Here is a 15,679-nt window from a genome sequence, read left to right as displayed (position 1 = left end):
GTTTTGAATACCTTAAAGTGTTTAATTTCTTCTTTAAATTGAGCGATCTTTTAAGGTTGCTCTTCCTTCTGATTATATAAATGATTTCTTTTCCTTAAAAATAAGAGTAGAGTTGAAAGTAATGGGTGGTGGTAGAGGTAGAAATTTTGTTAGCTTTTAAGTATATGTGTGACAATTCCACTTCCACCTCCCTGGGCTGTAGATCTGGCTGTTTGCCTGCCACTTCATGCACAGTTAATGAAATAACAACTTCCTAGACTTATTGAGGGAGACGGCTTGTCAGATTCAGAGAATTAGTTAAAAATTTTTTCTGTTACAGCCAAGACTCAGTGGCCCAGGGTCACTTAAGCATAAAAGCTGCCATGGTATGGGACCACAGGGGCCTGTCCTAATTCTGTGGATCAGGCATGGCAGAGTCAGTTTGGTAAATAGACAAAAACATTAGAATAGGAGGGAGTTGTAAATAGAAACTGCTATTTTCTTGATTTAGACTAATGACTGTGATGGGGGCATAGATAAGCCAGTTTTCTATTTTGGTTTTCTCCAGATATCTCATGAGGTTACAAAATGAGCAGTGATTAAGTTGTCACTTCTCCCTGTTTTACTCATATTAGCTTTGAATCCCTTTTTCTACTTTCTCTAAACTGCTAAGAATGGCAAACTCTATTCCAGGGGTGCAGTTGAATCTAAACTATGCTTTCACATGTACTCTACATTTCATTTTGTCTAAAAATATACTATTATCTTGGTGAACTTAACCTTTAAAGCCTACATTTTCTTTTAACCAGTGAATCATAACTTATTCCAGCTTCCTTCCAGGTTAAAAATGATTCAATTGGTGAGAATGATCTTATAAAAGCTTCTCTTTAAAACCAAAAGGATAAGTAGTTCATTGTCCCTGGCTTAATTTGAAGGTGCATGTCTGGGTTTGGAGTTTGGTTGTTGTTTTAAGAACTAGCATCAGGGGTCTGGAGGTTTTAAGCCAGTTTGAAGATAACTGAGGGATTAAAACCTTGGCTAAATTTAGTAATACCATTTATTAGATTGAATCTGTTAAAAGAATCTTTCCAAATTATGAAATAGACTTAAATAGTGCTTAGTAATGTGGAAGTTGAATTTGAAGGAAACAGAGTTAATAAACCTGAGTAACTAATTATGAGATAAATGGAATGCAGGAGTTTTAAAACTCTTGTTAAAATTTTTGAGAAGAGATTTTCTATTGTGAAAATTTTAGATAAAATTTCTAGAGAAAGCAGAAGAAAATCTTTGTGACCTTGAGTTAAGCAAAGATTTTTTAAAGAATAGGACATAAAATACATAAGCTATAAAACAAAAAAAATTGATAAGTGGGATTTCAGTAAATTAAAAAGTTAAATTTTTTTTCTTTTTTGATGTTAGAGAGAGAGAGAGAAGAAGGGAGAGGGAGATAGAAACATCAGTGACAGAGAACATCAATTGGCCGCCTCCTCCATGCCCCCACTGCGGATGAGGCCCACAATCTGAGCATGTGCTCTGACCAGGAATCAAACAGGCGGCCTCTTGATGCAAGGGTCGACGCTCAACCTCTGAGCCACACCAGCTGGGCAAAAACTTTTATTCTTTTTATTATTTATTTATTTGCTTATTTATTTTGGTTAATCCTTACTCCTTACTCAAGGATATTTTCCCATTGATTTTTAGAAAGAGTGGAAGGGAGGGAAGAAGGCAGGGGGAGAGAGAGAGAAAAACATCGATGTGAGAGAGACACATCGACTGGTTGCCTCCTCCATTACAGGGGTGGGGGATCAAATCTGCAACCCAGGTACATGCCCTTGACTGAAATTGAACCCCAGACCCTTGGGTCTGGAGGGGCTGACACTCTAACCGCTGAGCCAAACCAGCATAAACTTTTACTCTTTTTATTTTATTTTTTATCCTCACCTGAGGACATTTATCTTCAGATAGAGCGAGAGGGAGAGGGGGGAAGAGAGAGAGAGAAACATTGATACAAGAGAGACACATCGAGTGGTTGCCACCCACACGACCCCAACCGGGGCCAGGGACAAACTGCAGCCAAGGTACATGCCCTTAGTGGGAACTAAACCTGGGTCTCTTTGGTCCGCAGGCCAACACTCTAACCACTGAGTCAAACCGACCTGGGCAACTTTTACTCTTTTTAAACAACACTGTTAAGAAAAATGAAAAAGCAAGCCACAGGATATATTTGCCAAACATATAATAAAGAACTTGTATTCAGGATATATAAAGAAGTCTTAGGACTCAATAGTAGGAAGACAGCTCAAGTTTTGAAAATGGCTAAAGATTTGAATACCAAAGAAGTCTCACAGCCAAAAAACACATGAAAAGATACTCAATATCGTTAGTCCTTAGGGAAATGCAAATTGAAACCACAATGAGATACCACTTCACACCTGTTAGAATAGGTAAAATTTACAAGATTGACAATACTATTGTTGGTGGATGTTGGTAACTGGGACTCATACATTGCTGGTGCAAATACAAGGTGGTACAGCCACTGGGGAAAAGAGCTAGGCAGTTTCTTGTAAGTTAAATAGTATATACTTACATGTGACCCAGCAATCTCACTCTTGTTATTTAGTCAAAGAAATGAAAACATGGATTCGCACAGAGACTTATACTTGAATATTCGTAGAGGCTTTATCCATAATAGCCCCAACCTGCATGGAACCCAAATGTTCTTCAGCTGATGCATGAATAAACAAATTGTTGTTATGTCCATGTACTGGATTACTACACAACAATAAAGAGAAATGAACTACTGATACATGTAACAACATGTATGGATCTAAAATACATTATGCCAAGTGAAAAAAATGCCACACATAAAAGACTAAACCAGTTAGTCCCTCAGATATACTCAGTGCCATCTTATTTATTGTGGATTGGGCTCCCGTGACCTGGGCACAAACCACCATCATATCCTGGCAACCCAACAGCTTGGTTTGCACATAGAGCCATATTTCTCGAGGCACTCCTGTAGTGCCAAGACACCTGGGTCTAGTTTCCAGTCTCAGGCGGTCCTCCTTTCCCTTACACTGTACCCCAGGTCTTGCTCCCAAAAGAAACTGAATTTCGTCCTCTTCTCAGTGGGTCTCCATTTTCTATCTGAGGTAACTGGAGAGAAGTTAAGTAGCTCGTTACTCAGTGAGATTCATACTCTTGACCACTATGCTGTATATATTTAGAATCAGTCACTAGTTTGGCTCCAGGTGGTCTTTCTAAACATAGTACATTCCTAGTGCTGAGCTTTTCATCACTCCCTTTCTTGATTCAGTACTTTTGGTTGTTTTTTTCTGCCTAGGATACTAGTCTTCTCTGTTTTTCTGCTTTGCAAATGTTTACTCATTCTTAAAATAACAGCTATATTGTCTTTCCTGTGAAGACCTCCCCACTCTCTCAGGCAAAGTTGCCTCTCTCTTTCCTTTGCCCACTATACTTGTTTATTCCTCTTTTGTGGTACTTGCCACATTGCATTGTCCATTTCCCACCCTGTCTTATTTATCCTTGTGACTTTAGCTTTTAGCACAGTCTGGCATATAGCAAACGCTCAAGAAATATTAAATGAACGAACGATACGGAAGAACCAAAAGGTGTTGTTAGTCATTGGGGGAACATAGCACAAAAATAGTTCTAAAATGTGAGTATATGGGATGGGTGGTAATAGGGTAATAGACCAAAGTTGAGTTGGGGTTATAGTGCTTTCCAGACTTTCCAGCTCAAGTATCTAGTGGTAGAGGATAATGGGTATGGACCCCTTGGGGGCTGGGAGCAGAGCCGCAAGCAGCCTTTTTGCCTCAAGTACAAAATATTTATGAATCTTGTTAACATATCCATGTTTTATCTTTAGAAATTTGTGCATATTTTACATTCTATTATCTGAATTTTTTTAAACATGAACCTACATTTTCTCCTCACCCACCTCATTTTCAAGTAACTAGATGCTGCAGGAACATGTTTCCTGTATCTTCTGGCTTGTGGCACATTCTGGCATGCCCCAGTGCCCAAATCTGAGAAGCATGGAATGGGGTTATAGCCTACTATGGCACATTCTAGCTTTCTGCGATTTGGGGATTGCCTCCTCAGGAGTATTATGTCATGGAGCCGAGGAGGGTGAGCTCATCCTGTTCTGACCAGCACGGCTGTTCCTGGAAGGCTGCAGTCAGTTGGAGGCACCTCATTACTAGTTCACTGGGGACTAGCTGGAGAGAGTTCACAGAAGACCCACAGGAATGATTAAGAGACTGGAGGGGCTGACTGATGAGGAAAGAATATAAATGAAAACTGTATAACTTGGCTGAACCAAGATAGCAGGAATACACAACTATATAAATATCTCAAGAGGATAAACTTGATGGGGGAGGGCAATCTTTTATGGTGGGATTTTGGGGTAGAGAGAATAAACCAAGGGTAAAATTAAGCAAAGGAAAATGTAAACTAATAATCTAAAGTATCTGATGGCTCACTTTATTTCTTGGAACTTCCTTGTTAGACCACTAACCTATGGGCCTTTTGCTAAATGAATGATTTGTTTCTTAATTTGATTTCCCCAGACTTGTGGCTGGTGCTTCTGTATAGAGAATGCTGGAGACTACCAGCTAGTGTCTTGCTTTTGTCCTGTCTTTTTTGTGGACCTCAGTGGGTGATACTTGGAACTCCTATATGCTACCACTACCTCTTTATTTACCAGAATCTAAGTGGACTTTCGCATTGTTCCCCCCCCCACACACACCGTTTTTTAGAATAGCACTTTAAAAGTAGAAACTGAGTTGGTTGATATATATTATAATAATTTTAGAAACCTGGATATAGTATTTGGTTCCTGAGGTTTTAGGAAATTACAGCCTCAGTGAAATGTAAGCATGTTTGTATGAAACACGAACTTTGGGAAATGATTATATAAAATTCCTACTTGGGGTGTGAGAGGCATAAAATATTTAAATAACAATTGAAATTAGCCAGGAGAAATACTTGAAAAATGTTGTTCTTTTCCTAAGAGGGGATAGTAGAACTGAAAGAAAATGATTTTATGCTTTTTTGATTTATAAAAATGAGTTCATTTATACAAGGTAGTTATAGAGCTTTAACAAGACCTCTACACCAGAGGTTGGTAAACTTTTTTTGTAGAGTCAGATAGGAAAACTTTGTAGGCCATTCGTCTCTGCTGCAACTACTCAACTCTGCTGTTGTAGTGCAAAAGCAGTCATAGACCATATGTAAACGAATGAACTTGGCTGTGTTCATTCTTTTTATACAAACTTTTTTCTTTTCTTTACAAAAATAGGCAGCTGTCAGAATTTGGCCTGGAGGCTGTAGTAGTTTTCCAACTTCTGCACTAGACCCCTTGTTCTTCAAAGCTTGATCTGCAGATCAGCATCATCAGCATTACCTATGAGCCTGTTAGAGATGCAGAATATTGGCTTCCTTCTCAGACTGACTGCTCTAGAGCCTAGACCATGTTTCTCAATTTTTAATACGCATAGGAATCACCTGGGAAACTTGCAAAAGTATAGGCTCTGAAGCAGACTCTGGACATCATACTAGCCACTGGGAGGCAAAGATGAGTAAAATCTAGGGTATTTCCTCAGAAAGCCCACAATCCATTAGGAGAGACTACTGTATTAAACACATACTTATAATATAGACTTAGAAATACTGTAATAGAAATATCTTCAGCATAGGAGTATCACAAAGAATGAAGTGGTTAGTTATGCTTGGCATGGTAGGGGGAGCCTTCAGAGGGGCCTGGGAGTTGGACTAGGAAAGGAAGTGGTGCTTGAGTTGAGTCTTGAAGCTCTTTACAGATTCTGAAACATTGGGGGCAGCAAGTGGAGGGGTGGAGGTGGTAAACATGGTAGTTCATGGTGGGGTACAGTAAAGATGATAGAAGTAGGAGTGCCCTGGCTGGTTTTGCTCAGTGGTTAGAGCAACACCTCACAGACCAGAGTTTTGGGTTTGATTCTGGTCAAGGGCACATACCTTGGTTGTGGTTCATCTCCAGCTCTGGTTGGAGTCCTGTGGGAGGCAACCAATTGGTGTGTCTCTCTCACATTAATGTTTCTCTCTCTCTCTCCCTCCCTCCTACTCTATCTGAAAATCAGTGGAAAAATATCTTTGAATGAGGATTTTAAAAAAGGGAGATGATAGAATTAGGAGTTACTTGATTTAATAATCAAATAGCTGATCACAGGATTGGAGGCCCACTAAACCCACAATGAACAGAAATAAAAGTTTAGTACATTCTGTTATCTTGAGCTAATTTTTAAACTGTATTATTTGAAAAAAGGGCAGCTTACCTGTTCTTTCCTTTTTTTGAAACAGAAGTATTTATTCTCTAGAATAAGAAACTTTTAAATATGTTCTTACATCATTAAGACTTTGGAGAATACTAAATGTAGAGGTAGCATATAAAAGTTATTTATAATTCCATGCGTCAAAATGACCACTGTTGACATTTTTGTGGTGTTCCTTCCAATCCTCTTTATGAAATGTAATATTTATTTGTTTCTTTATTTATTTTTGTTAATCCTCACCTGAGGATATTTTTCTATTGATTTGTTTGATAGAGTAGAAGGGAGGGAGGGAGAGAGAGAAAGAGAGAAACATCGATGTGAGAGAGACACATCAATCAGTTGCCTCTGCACAACCCCAACTGGGGCTGGGGATGAACCTGCAACTCAGGTACATGCCCTTGGCTGGGAATCTAATCCTTGACTCTTTGGTCTGTGGGCCAACACTCCAACCACTAAGCCAAACCAGCCAGGGCTAATGTAATATTTTTTAAAATGGGCTGATGCTATGTAAATAATTTTTTGCTTGCTTTTTCAATTACCATTATATTTGTGAGAGATTCCTTGTGTTGTTATTCTTTAAAAGTGTCATATTTAAAAATGCTTATATAGCATTCTAATGGATCTCTTATAGTTTATGTAACTCATCTCTTGTTTGCAGATTCTTTAAACTGGTTCCAGTTGCTAGTTGACCCAGGTTTTGGCTCATGTACTTGGCAATTCTATCACCATATTTTAAAATAAATACATATACTTATTTATCTTTAATTATAAAAGTTGGCCAACTTGTTTGATCTGCTGGCCTTCACTCATTCTGTCCTGTGCTCTTATTAGCATTTTGCGTTTTCTTTCTTGGTTTCCCATTGTAGAGAGGCAGTAGAGTAGTCATAAACAGGATGGATTCTGGATGCTGGTTGTCTGGGTTTGACTCACTTAACTACTTATTTGTGCAGAATCTTGAGAAAGTGCTCCAGTTTCCTCATCTGTAAAATAAGGATAATTATATGTCTGTCTTGGGGTTGTGAGTTAATACATACGAAGCACTGAGAACAGTTCCTGCCATGTAGAAAGAGACTATCTCTTTTCTCTTAGTGATCAGTAGCCTTTTCTCATTTGTTTTATGGTGACTATTTGTATATGCCTCGCCATACCTCCTTTCTGCTACATTAGTTCATGAATATCTTTGAATGACAGAGTTACTTCACTACTCATAACTTGATCTTGAAAGTTCACAGATTTTACTGTTTGAAAGATAAGATCAACACTGTTTAACTAAGTCTTGGAAATGCATGGGAGGCCCTCTGTAACCTTGGCCCTGCCTGGCCCCTGGTCTCATTTCTCTTCACCTTGTTGCCAGACCTTGTGCTCCAGCCCCATGAGACTGAAACTGGGCATGTTGCTATGTGAGGCTCACTCTAAATCTGTGCTCTAGTTTGCTTCTACTGAAGGGTTGGAACCAACTGAAGTGCTGGAAAGCTTCATTCTGAGAGTGACACACTTAAGGCAGTGAGACTGCCACTTCACTTTTCTTGTGTAATTTTAATTAATTAATTAATTTTTTTTTTCTTCATTGATTTTACAGAGAGAGGAAGGGAGAGGGAGAGAGAGAGAAACATACGTGAGAGAGAACATCGACTGGCCGCCTCCTGCATGCCCCCCCACTGGAGACTGGGCCCACAACCTGGGCATGTGTCCTGACTGGGAATGGAACTGGTGACCTCTTGGTGCATGGGTTGATGCTCAACCACTGAGCCACACCGGCTGGACTCTTGTGGAATTTTAATTGGGAAAAACTTGGTCACAGTTTACCTGCGCTTGGTTATTTTTAGTGTCCCAGGGTTTCTACTGCCTCTTTTTTGTTTTCTGGGGATTCTTTTTCACAAATGAAAACCTATTCCACCAATCCTTTTTTCTTTGTAGGATAGGATCCTGACACAGCAGAACAGATGAATCCTTTGGCAGTTGATTGTGCCTTGCACTAGAGAGAAGCCCAGGGATGATATATTTTGGGGTTATATTTTTCCACTCTGGAAGTCATCGAGTTCGTTCCAGAAACATTAGTCGTCTGCTTCTTTGACACACCCTCAATGAAGGTCTGATGGACAGACATTTTTCGTTCACCTTGCGGCTGTTTTCTCTCGTGTGGAAATTGAAGACATGGTAAAAGGGCCAAGTTTCCTGCTTTGGTGAATAGGAGTGCTCCACTTGGTTCCTAGAACATGGGCCCTCGTTTAAAGGTAAGGCAATAATAGTCTAGTTAAGTTTCACTTGTTACTGAGATGTAGAACATGGACTCAGTGACTGGTTCCTTTTCAACAAGGAAAAGGTATTGAAGTGCACAGTGGCAATTAGAATTGACTTTGCTCCCAACAGGGCATCTCTGAGTAAAGAATCAATTCTCCATTTCTGGAAAATGACTGTTCAGAACTGATCTTCAATGTTAGGGCTAAAATGTATTTGGTGTAATTATAAATCTTTTTAAAAATATGTTTTTATTGATTATTTTAGAGAAAGAGGAAGGGAGAGGAGAGAAACATTGATTGGCTGGCTCCTGTACCACCCCTAGTGGGGATTGAGCCGGAAACCCAGGCAAGTGACTTGACTAGGAATGGAACCGGCTATCTCTTGGTGCATGGGAGGAAGCTCAACCAACTGAGCCATATCGGCCAGGTGTAATTATAAATCTTTGTACTACAAAAAAGAGTTTTAGAATATGTATATCAATCAGCTTTCTGACATTCCCTTGAGACAGGTATTTTTAAGTATTGTTCCCCTCCCCTGCTTTTGTAGGTAATGTGAGCCAAAGTGCTATGGTGTTAAGCAACTTGCCTGGGATCTTTTTGTAAGCAAGTGATATTAGTGCATTAGGTAATTGGTACTGCATTCCATTTTCCTGTGTCATGCTTTATTTTTATTTCAAAAGATTTAAAAAGGGGCTGTACGCATTTATCTTTCTAATTTTAGGCTCATGGTGAGATTCTCACAGTAAGAATGGGTAATGTTTCTTGTACTTGTTTTTTTGTTTTTACCTGTTTTCTTAAATTTTTTCCCACATATTTTGCTATCCTGTGACTCCATTCTTTTTTATTATTTAGTGTAGTATGAGGTTAAGAACATTGGAATTCAGAGTTAGACCTGGGTTTGAGTCTTAGCTCTGTCACTTAACAAGCTGGGAGAAGTTCAGCAAGTTAACTTTTCTAAGCCAACCTTTTTTTTTTTTTTTTAACGTGAGAATAATAATAACACTTATTTTATTAAGGTGTTATGGTGACAATTACTTCAGCTAACATGTAAAACACTTAGTACAGTGTTTGCTTATGGTAAGTAGATCAATAAGGGGGTTGTAAGTTATTAGTTATTACATACTACTAATATATGTAATAACTTACATATGTACATAGTAGTATGTAATCACTAATAGTAATATGTAAGTAATTATATACTGCTATTATTCTGCCAGCTTAGGGTGTCACAGTTTGCTGAATCGTATAAGGGCAAGAACACTAAAGAGATGAATTTGAAAACAAAGTATTCGTCTAGCTGATTTGCATGAAATAGTATGGTGGAAGCTTAACACACTGCTTCTTTTTGCTTGAATTAGACTAAGGAAGAGTTCCAAAATGATTTTATGAAGCAGAAATGTGAGCAGCAGAAAGTGGAGGGTACTGTGGAAACTGTTGTAGAAAAAGGAAAGCTCAAGATGAGGAAGTTAGACTATAAAACTGGATACCGTGGCATGCATGAGAACTCATGACTCTAGGCATGGGTATTTGATACTTATAGAACTGAAGTAAATTGGCAGCTTTTGGTCTGAAGAGCTTATAACCCCTGGCTCAGGTGAATATACTGCTAATTAGAGAAATCTTAAAAACTATATCTAAAACGAAGGTCCCATCTGGAAAATTCTGGACAAAGAAAACAACAGACATTTGATCCTATCCATTCAGCAGATATTTAATTCTTATTTATTTATTTATTTTTATCCTTACCCGAGAACATTTTTTCATTTTTTGTTCAGATAGAGTGGGAGGGAGAGAGAAGAAGAGACAGAGAGAGAAACATCAATGTGAAAGAGACACATCAAGTGGTTGCCACCCACACGACCCAACCAGGGACGGGGGCAAACTGCAACCGAGGTACATGCCCTTAGCGGGAACCGAACCCGGGTCTCTCCAGACCGCAGGCCAATGCTCCAACCACTGAGCCAAACCGGCCAGGGCTTTAATTCATATTTATTACAACTACTATATGCAATTATATTGGATGTGGTGGAGAATTAACACTTGGCCTCATGTTATTTATCACTCTGAAATGGAAAATAAACAAGGGACCAAAAGAGAACATAAGTGGTATAAGGTAAATAAAAACAAAGTAGTGTGGGAATTCAGAGGTGATGAGTTTTTAAGTTGAAGATCAGGGGATATTTCAGGGAGGAGAAATAGGGTTTTCCCTAGACTTTAGGATTAGGAGATTTTTCATGGATAGAGACTGAGGGGGGAGACAGTCTAGACAGAGGAAATGACATTTACAAAGGCATGGAATGGGCCATTTCAGAGCTTATGTAAAAGTGTAAGAGATCTGATTGGCTAGATCACAGGATGAAGAAAATGTTTTGGTTGATAGGGCAAGGAGAATATTATAGGGTGTGGTGGGAGTAGAGACAGGGTAGAGAGGGCATGACAGGGTCAGTAAGAGGATAGAAAATGCCTACAGAAGAGGTAAATCTGGAATAAAAGTGATTTGAGGGGGTCACCCTTTGTCTGTGCTCAAAGACAAAGATTGGGAGGCTTTGTGACAGCGTTCAGGAAGAACCAGAAAAGGAAAGCTGAATAAGGAAGGCACGTTCTGAATGTGACCACAGGTAAAATTGGCAGATGGATAAATATTGTTGAGGAGGTTTTTGAGAGCTATTATAGAGAAGTAGGAAATTTTGTAAAAGTCAAATCACTGAGTAATAAATTGACAGAGCTAGTCACAAGGTGGTTTCAAGGAGAGCTGTTTGGAAAAATGTAGTAATTGGTATGCTGAGTTTTAAATAATAAAGGGAATTGGAATGGAAATGTAGAATTGACCTGTTGGGAAAGGTCTAGGTAGTCTAGATCAGTGGTGATAATTTGGTTGAGAAATAAGTGAAGGGCAAAAATGGATAAGGATTCAACAAGGTCAAGTTCCTTACTGCCAGCTTCTTGAGGCCTGAGATTGTGGCTGTTCTATACTGTATTTATTGGCTGGATTATTTTAGGATGATTTATTTATTTACTTATTTATTTATTTTGAGAGAGAGAGGGGGATCAAGCCCCACAACCTTGGCATATGCCCTGACCAGGAATCAAACTGGTTACCTTTCAGTGCACGTAACGATGCCCAACCAACTGAGCCACACTGGCCAGGGCATTTTAGGATGAATTTTAACATTTTATTGTAAGAATTTTCAGACATAAAATTAGAGTAGTATAAAGAACTCCCATGTAGGTAGAGGTTTTAAGTACACTAAGAGAAGCCATACCTTTTTTAATTCTGATGTATTTTCCATTGAAGAAAGTGTGGGCCAGTAGACGGGGTCCCTGAGTTTCCTATTGGCTATAGAGCAAAGGAGTAGTGATACTGCTGCTACTGTAAATAATTATAATAATAATTAAAACTGAGAACTCACTGTGTGCCAGGCACTATTATAGGCTATTTACATGTGTTAATTTTTTTAATCCTCACAACATCCCTATGAGGTACACACAGATACTATCTTCATTTGATGGATAAGGAAACTGGCACTCTATAGAGCGATTAAATAACTTGTCCAGGGTCACACTGTCAATGGCAGAGAATAGATTTGGACCCAGGTAGTCTAGTTCTAGAGTCCAAGCCTTCATCCTCTGCACTATACTATATTTGATTTTAGAGTCTTGATGGCTATGGGGAGTTATATTGAAGTCCTATCACATTAAAGGAGATGGTGCCATAGAAGTGATTAAATCCCAACTCCTTATACAGTAATGAATCCTAGACAGGTTACACAGTTACAGCCCTAGAACTGGTCTCCAGGCTGCCTCTTTCCAAAAAGGTTGTTGTCAGAGAGAGTACATAGGAATTTCCCAGCTTTTTTGATGTGTGCCATAAATTTGGCATTGCTCTTATTCCATCAAGAAGCAAGAGACTTGAGACCATAAGTCCTGTAACATAAGCCACATATACTTCATTTTCTGTTGAGTGTTACTACTTCACTGAGGACTAGGAGTTTCACATCTAGGATCAGATTGGGTGGTATGCAACTGAGGGAGTGCCTAAAACAGTTAAACTGCCAGTTTGGGCTCTACCAAGTCAACTAGCACATCTTGCAAGGTGCAGACAGATGCTTTTTTGAGAGATGATAGCAACTTTTCAGCATAGGGTCCCAGGAGATTAGATACTTGGGAAGGAGGCTCAATAATTGTGATCCCAAATTTTGGGTCTGTATATTGTCTATAATAGACACTTTTGGGAGCAGCTTAATCCATGTGTATTGGCAATGCTAATGTTGTCTGTGTGGATTTCTTTCCTGATTTCTATAAATCTTGACATGGCCATTCCTCCAATCTTGTGAATTCCACTGGATATATTGTTATCAGAGGAACTACTGCTATTTTCTGTTACCCTCTTAAATTTTTTTCACACAATAGGATATAAAAGTGTACCCTTAAAAAAAAAAAGTTGCTTTCGTTCCTCCCAAATACAAACCTATAAATTTTCAGCTGTCTTTTTTTTTTTTTTATCCTCACCTGAGGACATTTTGCGTTCATCTTCAGATAGAACTGGAGGGAGAGAGAGAGAAACATCGATGTGAGAGAGACACATTGACTGGTTGCCACCCACAAGACCCCAACTGGGGCCGGGGACAAACTGCAACCGAAGTTACATACCCTCCGCAGGAACCAAACCTGGGTCCCTCTGGTCCGCGGGCCGACACTCTAACCGCTGAGCCAAACTGGCCAGGGCTCAGCTGTCTTGTCTCTAAGTAACATTCTAGTGCTGATAAAAGGTTTTGGGTTGAGATAATATAGATAACCATAATATATATTGACCCTAAAAGAATGAGTGAATTCAGTGCATTGTAGAATAGACAGCATATATAGTTCATACTAAGGTCAAAACTCGGTGATAAGATACGAATGTCAGTGTATATTGCATTTTTTCTTGGCAGTACCTTGGGTGGTTCAAATGAGTAATGACTATTGAAGTCTTATTCTGGAAACAAGTTTAATAACAGTGAAAGTTTGCCCTCAAACTCTAGCCTTTGTTTGAATTGTTGTGACCTTGGCAAGCATCACTTAGGATGAGAAGTACCGTCTCCTCCTTTTGTTCCTCTCCTTGGCCTTCCTGCTGAGCTCATCTTCCACTGGGCCCATTAGTTTATCTGATTGGTAACAACAAAAATGTCTTCTCTTACATGCCCACTGCTTGTTATTGGAATGACCCAGAGTTTATTTTAATTATGTAATGCCAGCATGTTGATAATAATACTTGGCTTTTAAAAAATCTACATTTTTATATAACTATTTCTACTTAGATGAATTACTTCCAGAAGGCAAATGTAAGAGGACAGTGACTCCATTATACTCTTTGCTTGTGTTAATTAGCACCAATTTGCTTTGGGGAGGGAAACTATCTTGGGGCTTTAGATCTAAGAAGATGAAAGTCATGCTATTGCATTTTGTAATTAGCAATAAAGCAAATGGCTGTTTGTGGTATTCCTAGGGTGGTCGGTGGATTAGAAGTCTTTAGGGGGAGTGATGCAGTCTGTTTGTCTGAAATATGTCTTAGGGCACCTGTCAAGTTGAAATGGCTGTACGAAAAACTTGGAGAAAAAAACTAAACAAGTTTTCTTTTGTAGCTGCAGCTGTGATCCTCGGCTCTCTGTCGGCACTGAAGGGACCTGATGTTTTACGTTATTGGTATGTTATGGAAAGAGCTCTCTTTATTATCTTTTTGTTGGGGATGCTTACATCCTTTTTGCCTCCCTGTCTGTTCTCTTTCCCCTTGAAAGTAGACTTGGACATATTTCCAGTCATGCTGGAAAGTACCTTCACAGAGTTGGCAGTGGAATTCATTCATTTGGGAAATATTTATTGACTAATTATAGTCAGTGCCAGACACTGTTTCCTGCCGAGTCAAAGTCAGATAGGGCAAAAATCTGCCTTCAAGAAGTGCATACCATGAACGAGGAGATAGATGGTAAAGGGGGAGAAAAGTTATAACAGATGAATGTAAGGAGTTTGAGGGAGCCCAAAAGAGGGAACCCCAAACTCTAGTTGGGGTTGGAGAGGGCTTCTGCCAAGTGGATAAGGGAGAGGAAAGATTCCAAATGGCAGGAATAAAATGCATATTCTTTTTACTACTGTGAGAGCCCAGTACCTATAGGAAGTTGGGGGTGAGGTGGGGTGGGCATGATATTTGGTCCTTGGTATAGAACAAGGATTGATACATTTTTTCTATAAAGGGGTAAAGAGTAAATATTTTCAGCTTCCCAGCCTATACAGTGTCTGTCACAACTACCAAACTCTATTAGTGTAAGGCAAGAGCAGCCCTAGACAATATGTAAATAAATGGGTGGGGCTTCATTCCAATAATACTTTATTTTCAAAAACAGGCACTGGGTGGCACTTGGCTTGAGGACTGTTGTTTCTGAGTTCTGGCATATAAATTCCTCTCTTTATCCAGAGGTACACTCAGTACAGTGTATCTTTGGAAGTCTGACCGTCTCTTCCTGACTTTAATTTTTGAGAGATGGCTAGCCTGTTCCATAATGAGAAGCTGTAATGTGTAACTGGCAGGTGTCTGTGTGTGCTCTTTTTCACATAGGTGGAATCACAGTGTCTGTGGTTGCTTTCTTCTTCACAATTAAGTTCCTCTTTGAGCTCGCCGCACGTGTAGTCAGCTTCCTCCAGAATGAGGACCGTGAGCGTCGAGGGGACCGGACTATTTATGACTACGTGCGGGGAAATTACCTGGATCCCCGGTCTTGCAAAGTCTCCTGGGATTGGAAGGACCCCTATGAGGTGGGCCACAGCATGGCCTTCCGAGTGCATGTAAGGGAATGTTTCTGTCTCCATACCCATTGGGGTTTCTGAGTCACTTGCTTTCCAGAACCCAGTTCTGTCTGATGGTGCTGGCCTGGAATGTTAACATTTTTCTTTGTTTTTCAATTCCCCCCAAGAACTTAGGAATTGTTAATATCTGAAGAGTTATGAATTTCTCAATTATTTTTGTTTAATGGGTGCTTAGCTTTGAAGAAGTATAAACTTAATGTTACCTCTTCAAAATAAGAAAAATATTACTATAAAGTGTTGTTGTAGATCTAGAGGTTGGCAAACTATGGCCCAAGAGTTAAATTAGGCACA

General features: G+C 39.4%; 1 protein-coding gene across 3 annotated transcripts in view; it reads left to right on the top strand.

The window, feature by feature from the left end:
- AREL1 (apoptosis resistant E3 ubiquitin protein ligase 1) overlaps positions 1-15,679 on the top strand; it is a 41,829-nt gene that overhangs the window by 6,184 nt on the left and 19,966 nt on the right. For 2 of the 3 annotated variants that reach the window (XM_036262843.1, XM_036262861.1), the window contains exons 2-4: positions 8,229-8,545; positions 14,173-14,233; positions 15,141-15,367. In XM_036262843.1, the coding sequence (XP_036118736.1) occupies positions 14,218-14,233; positions 15,141-15,367 (243 nt within the window). In that variant the 5' untranslated portion in view covers positions 8,229-8,545; positions 14,173-14,217. The remainder of the gene's footprint in view (positions 1-8,228; positions 8,546-14,172; positions 14,234-15,140; positions 15,368-15,679) is intronic. The other variant, XM_036262852.1, reaches the window with a different exon arrangement.

Source organism: Molossus molossus, unplaced genomic scaffold, assembly GCF_014108415.1.
Source record: "Molossus molossus isolate mMolMol1 unplaced genomic scaffold, mMolMol1.p scaffold_m16_p_1, whole genome shotgun sequence".
Lineage (NCBI taxonomy): Eukaryota > Metazoa > Chordata > Mammalia > Chiroptera > Molossidae > Molossus > Molossus molossus.
The sequence above is the reverse complement of the archived record's forward strand: the minus strand, read 5'-3'. Positions and strand labels throughout refer to the sequence as shown.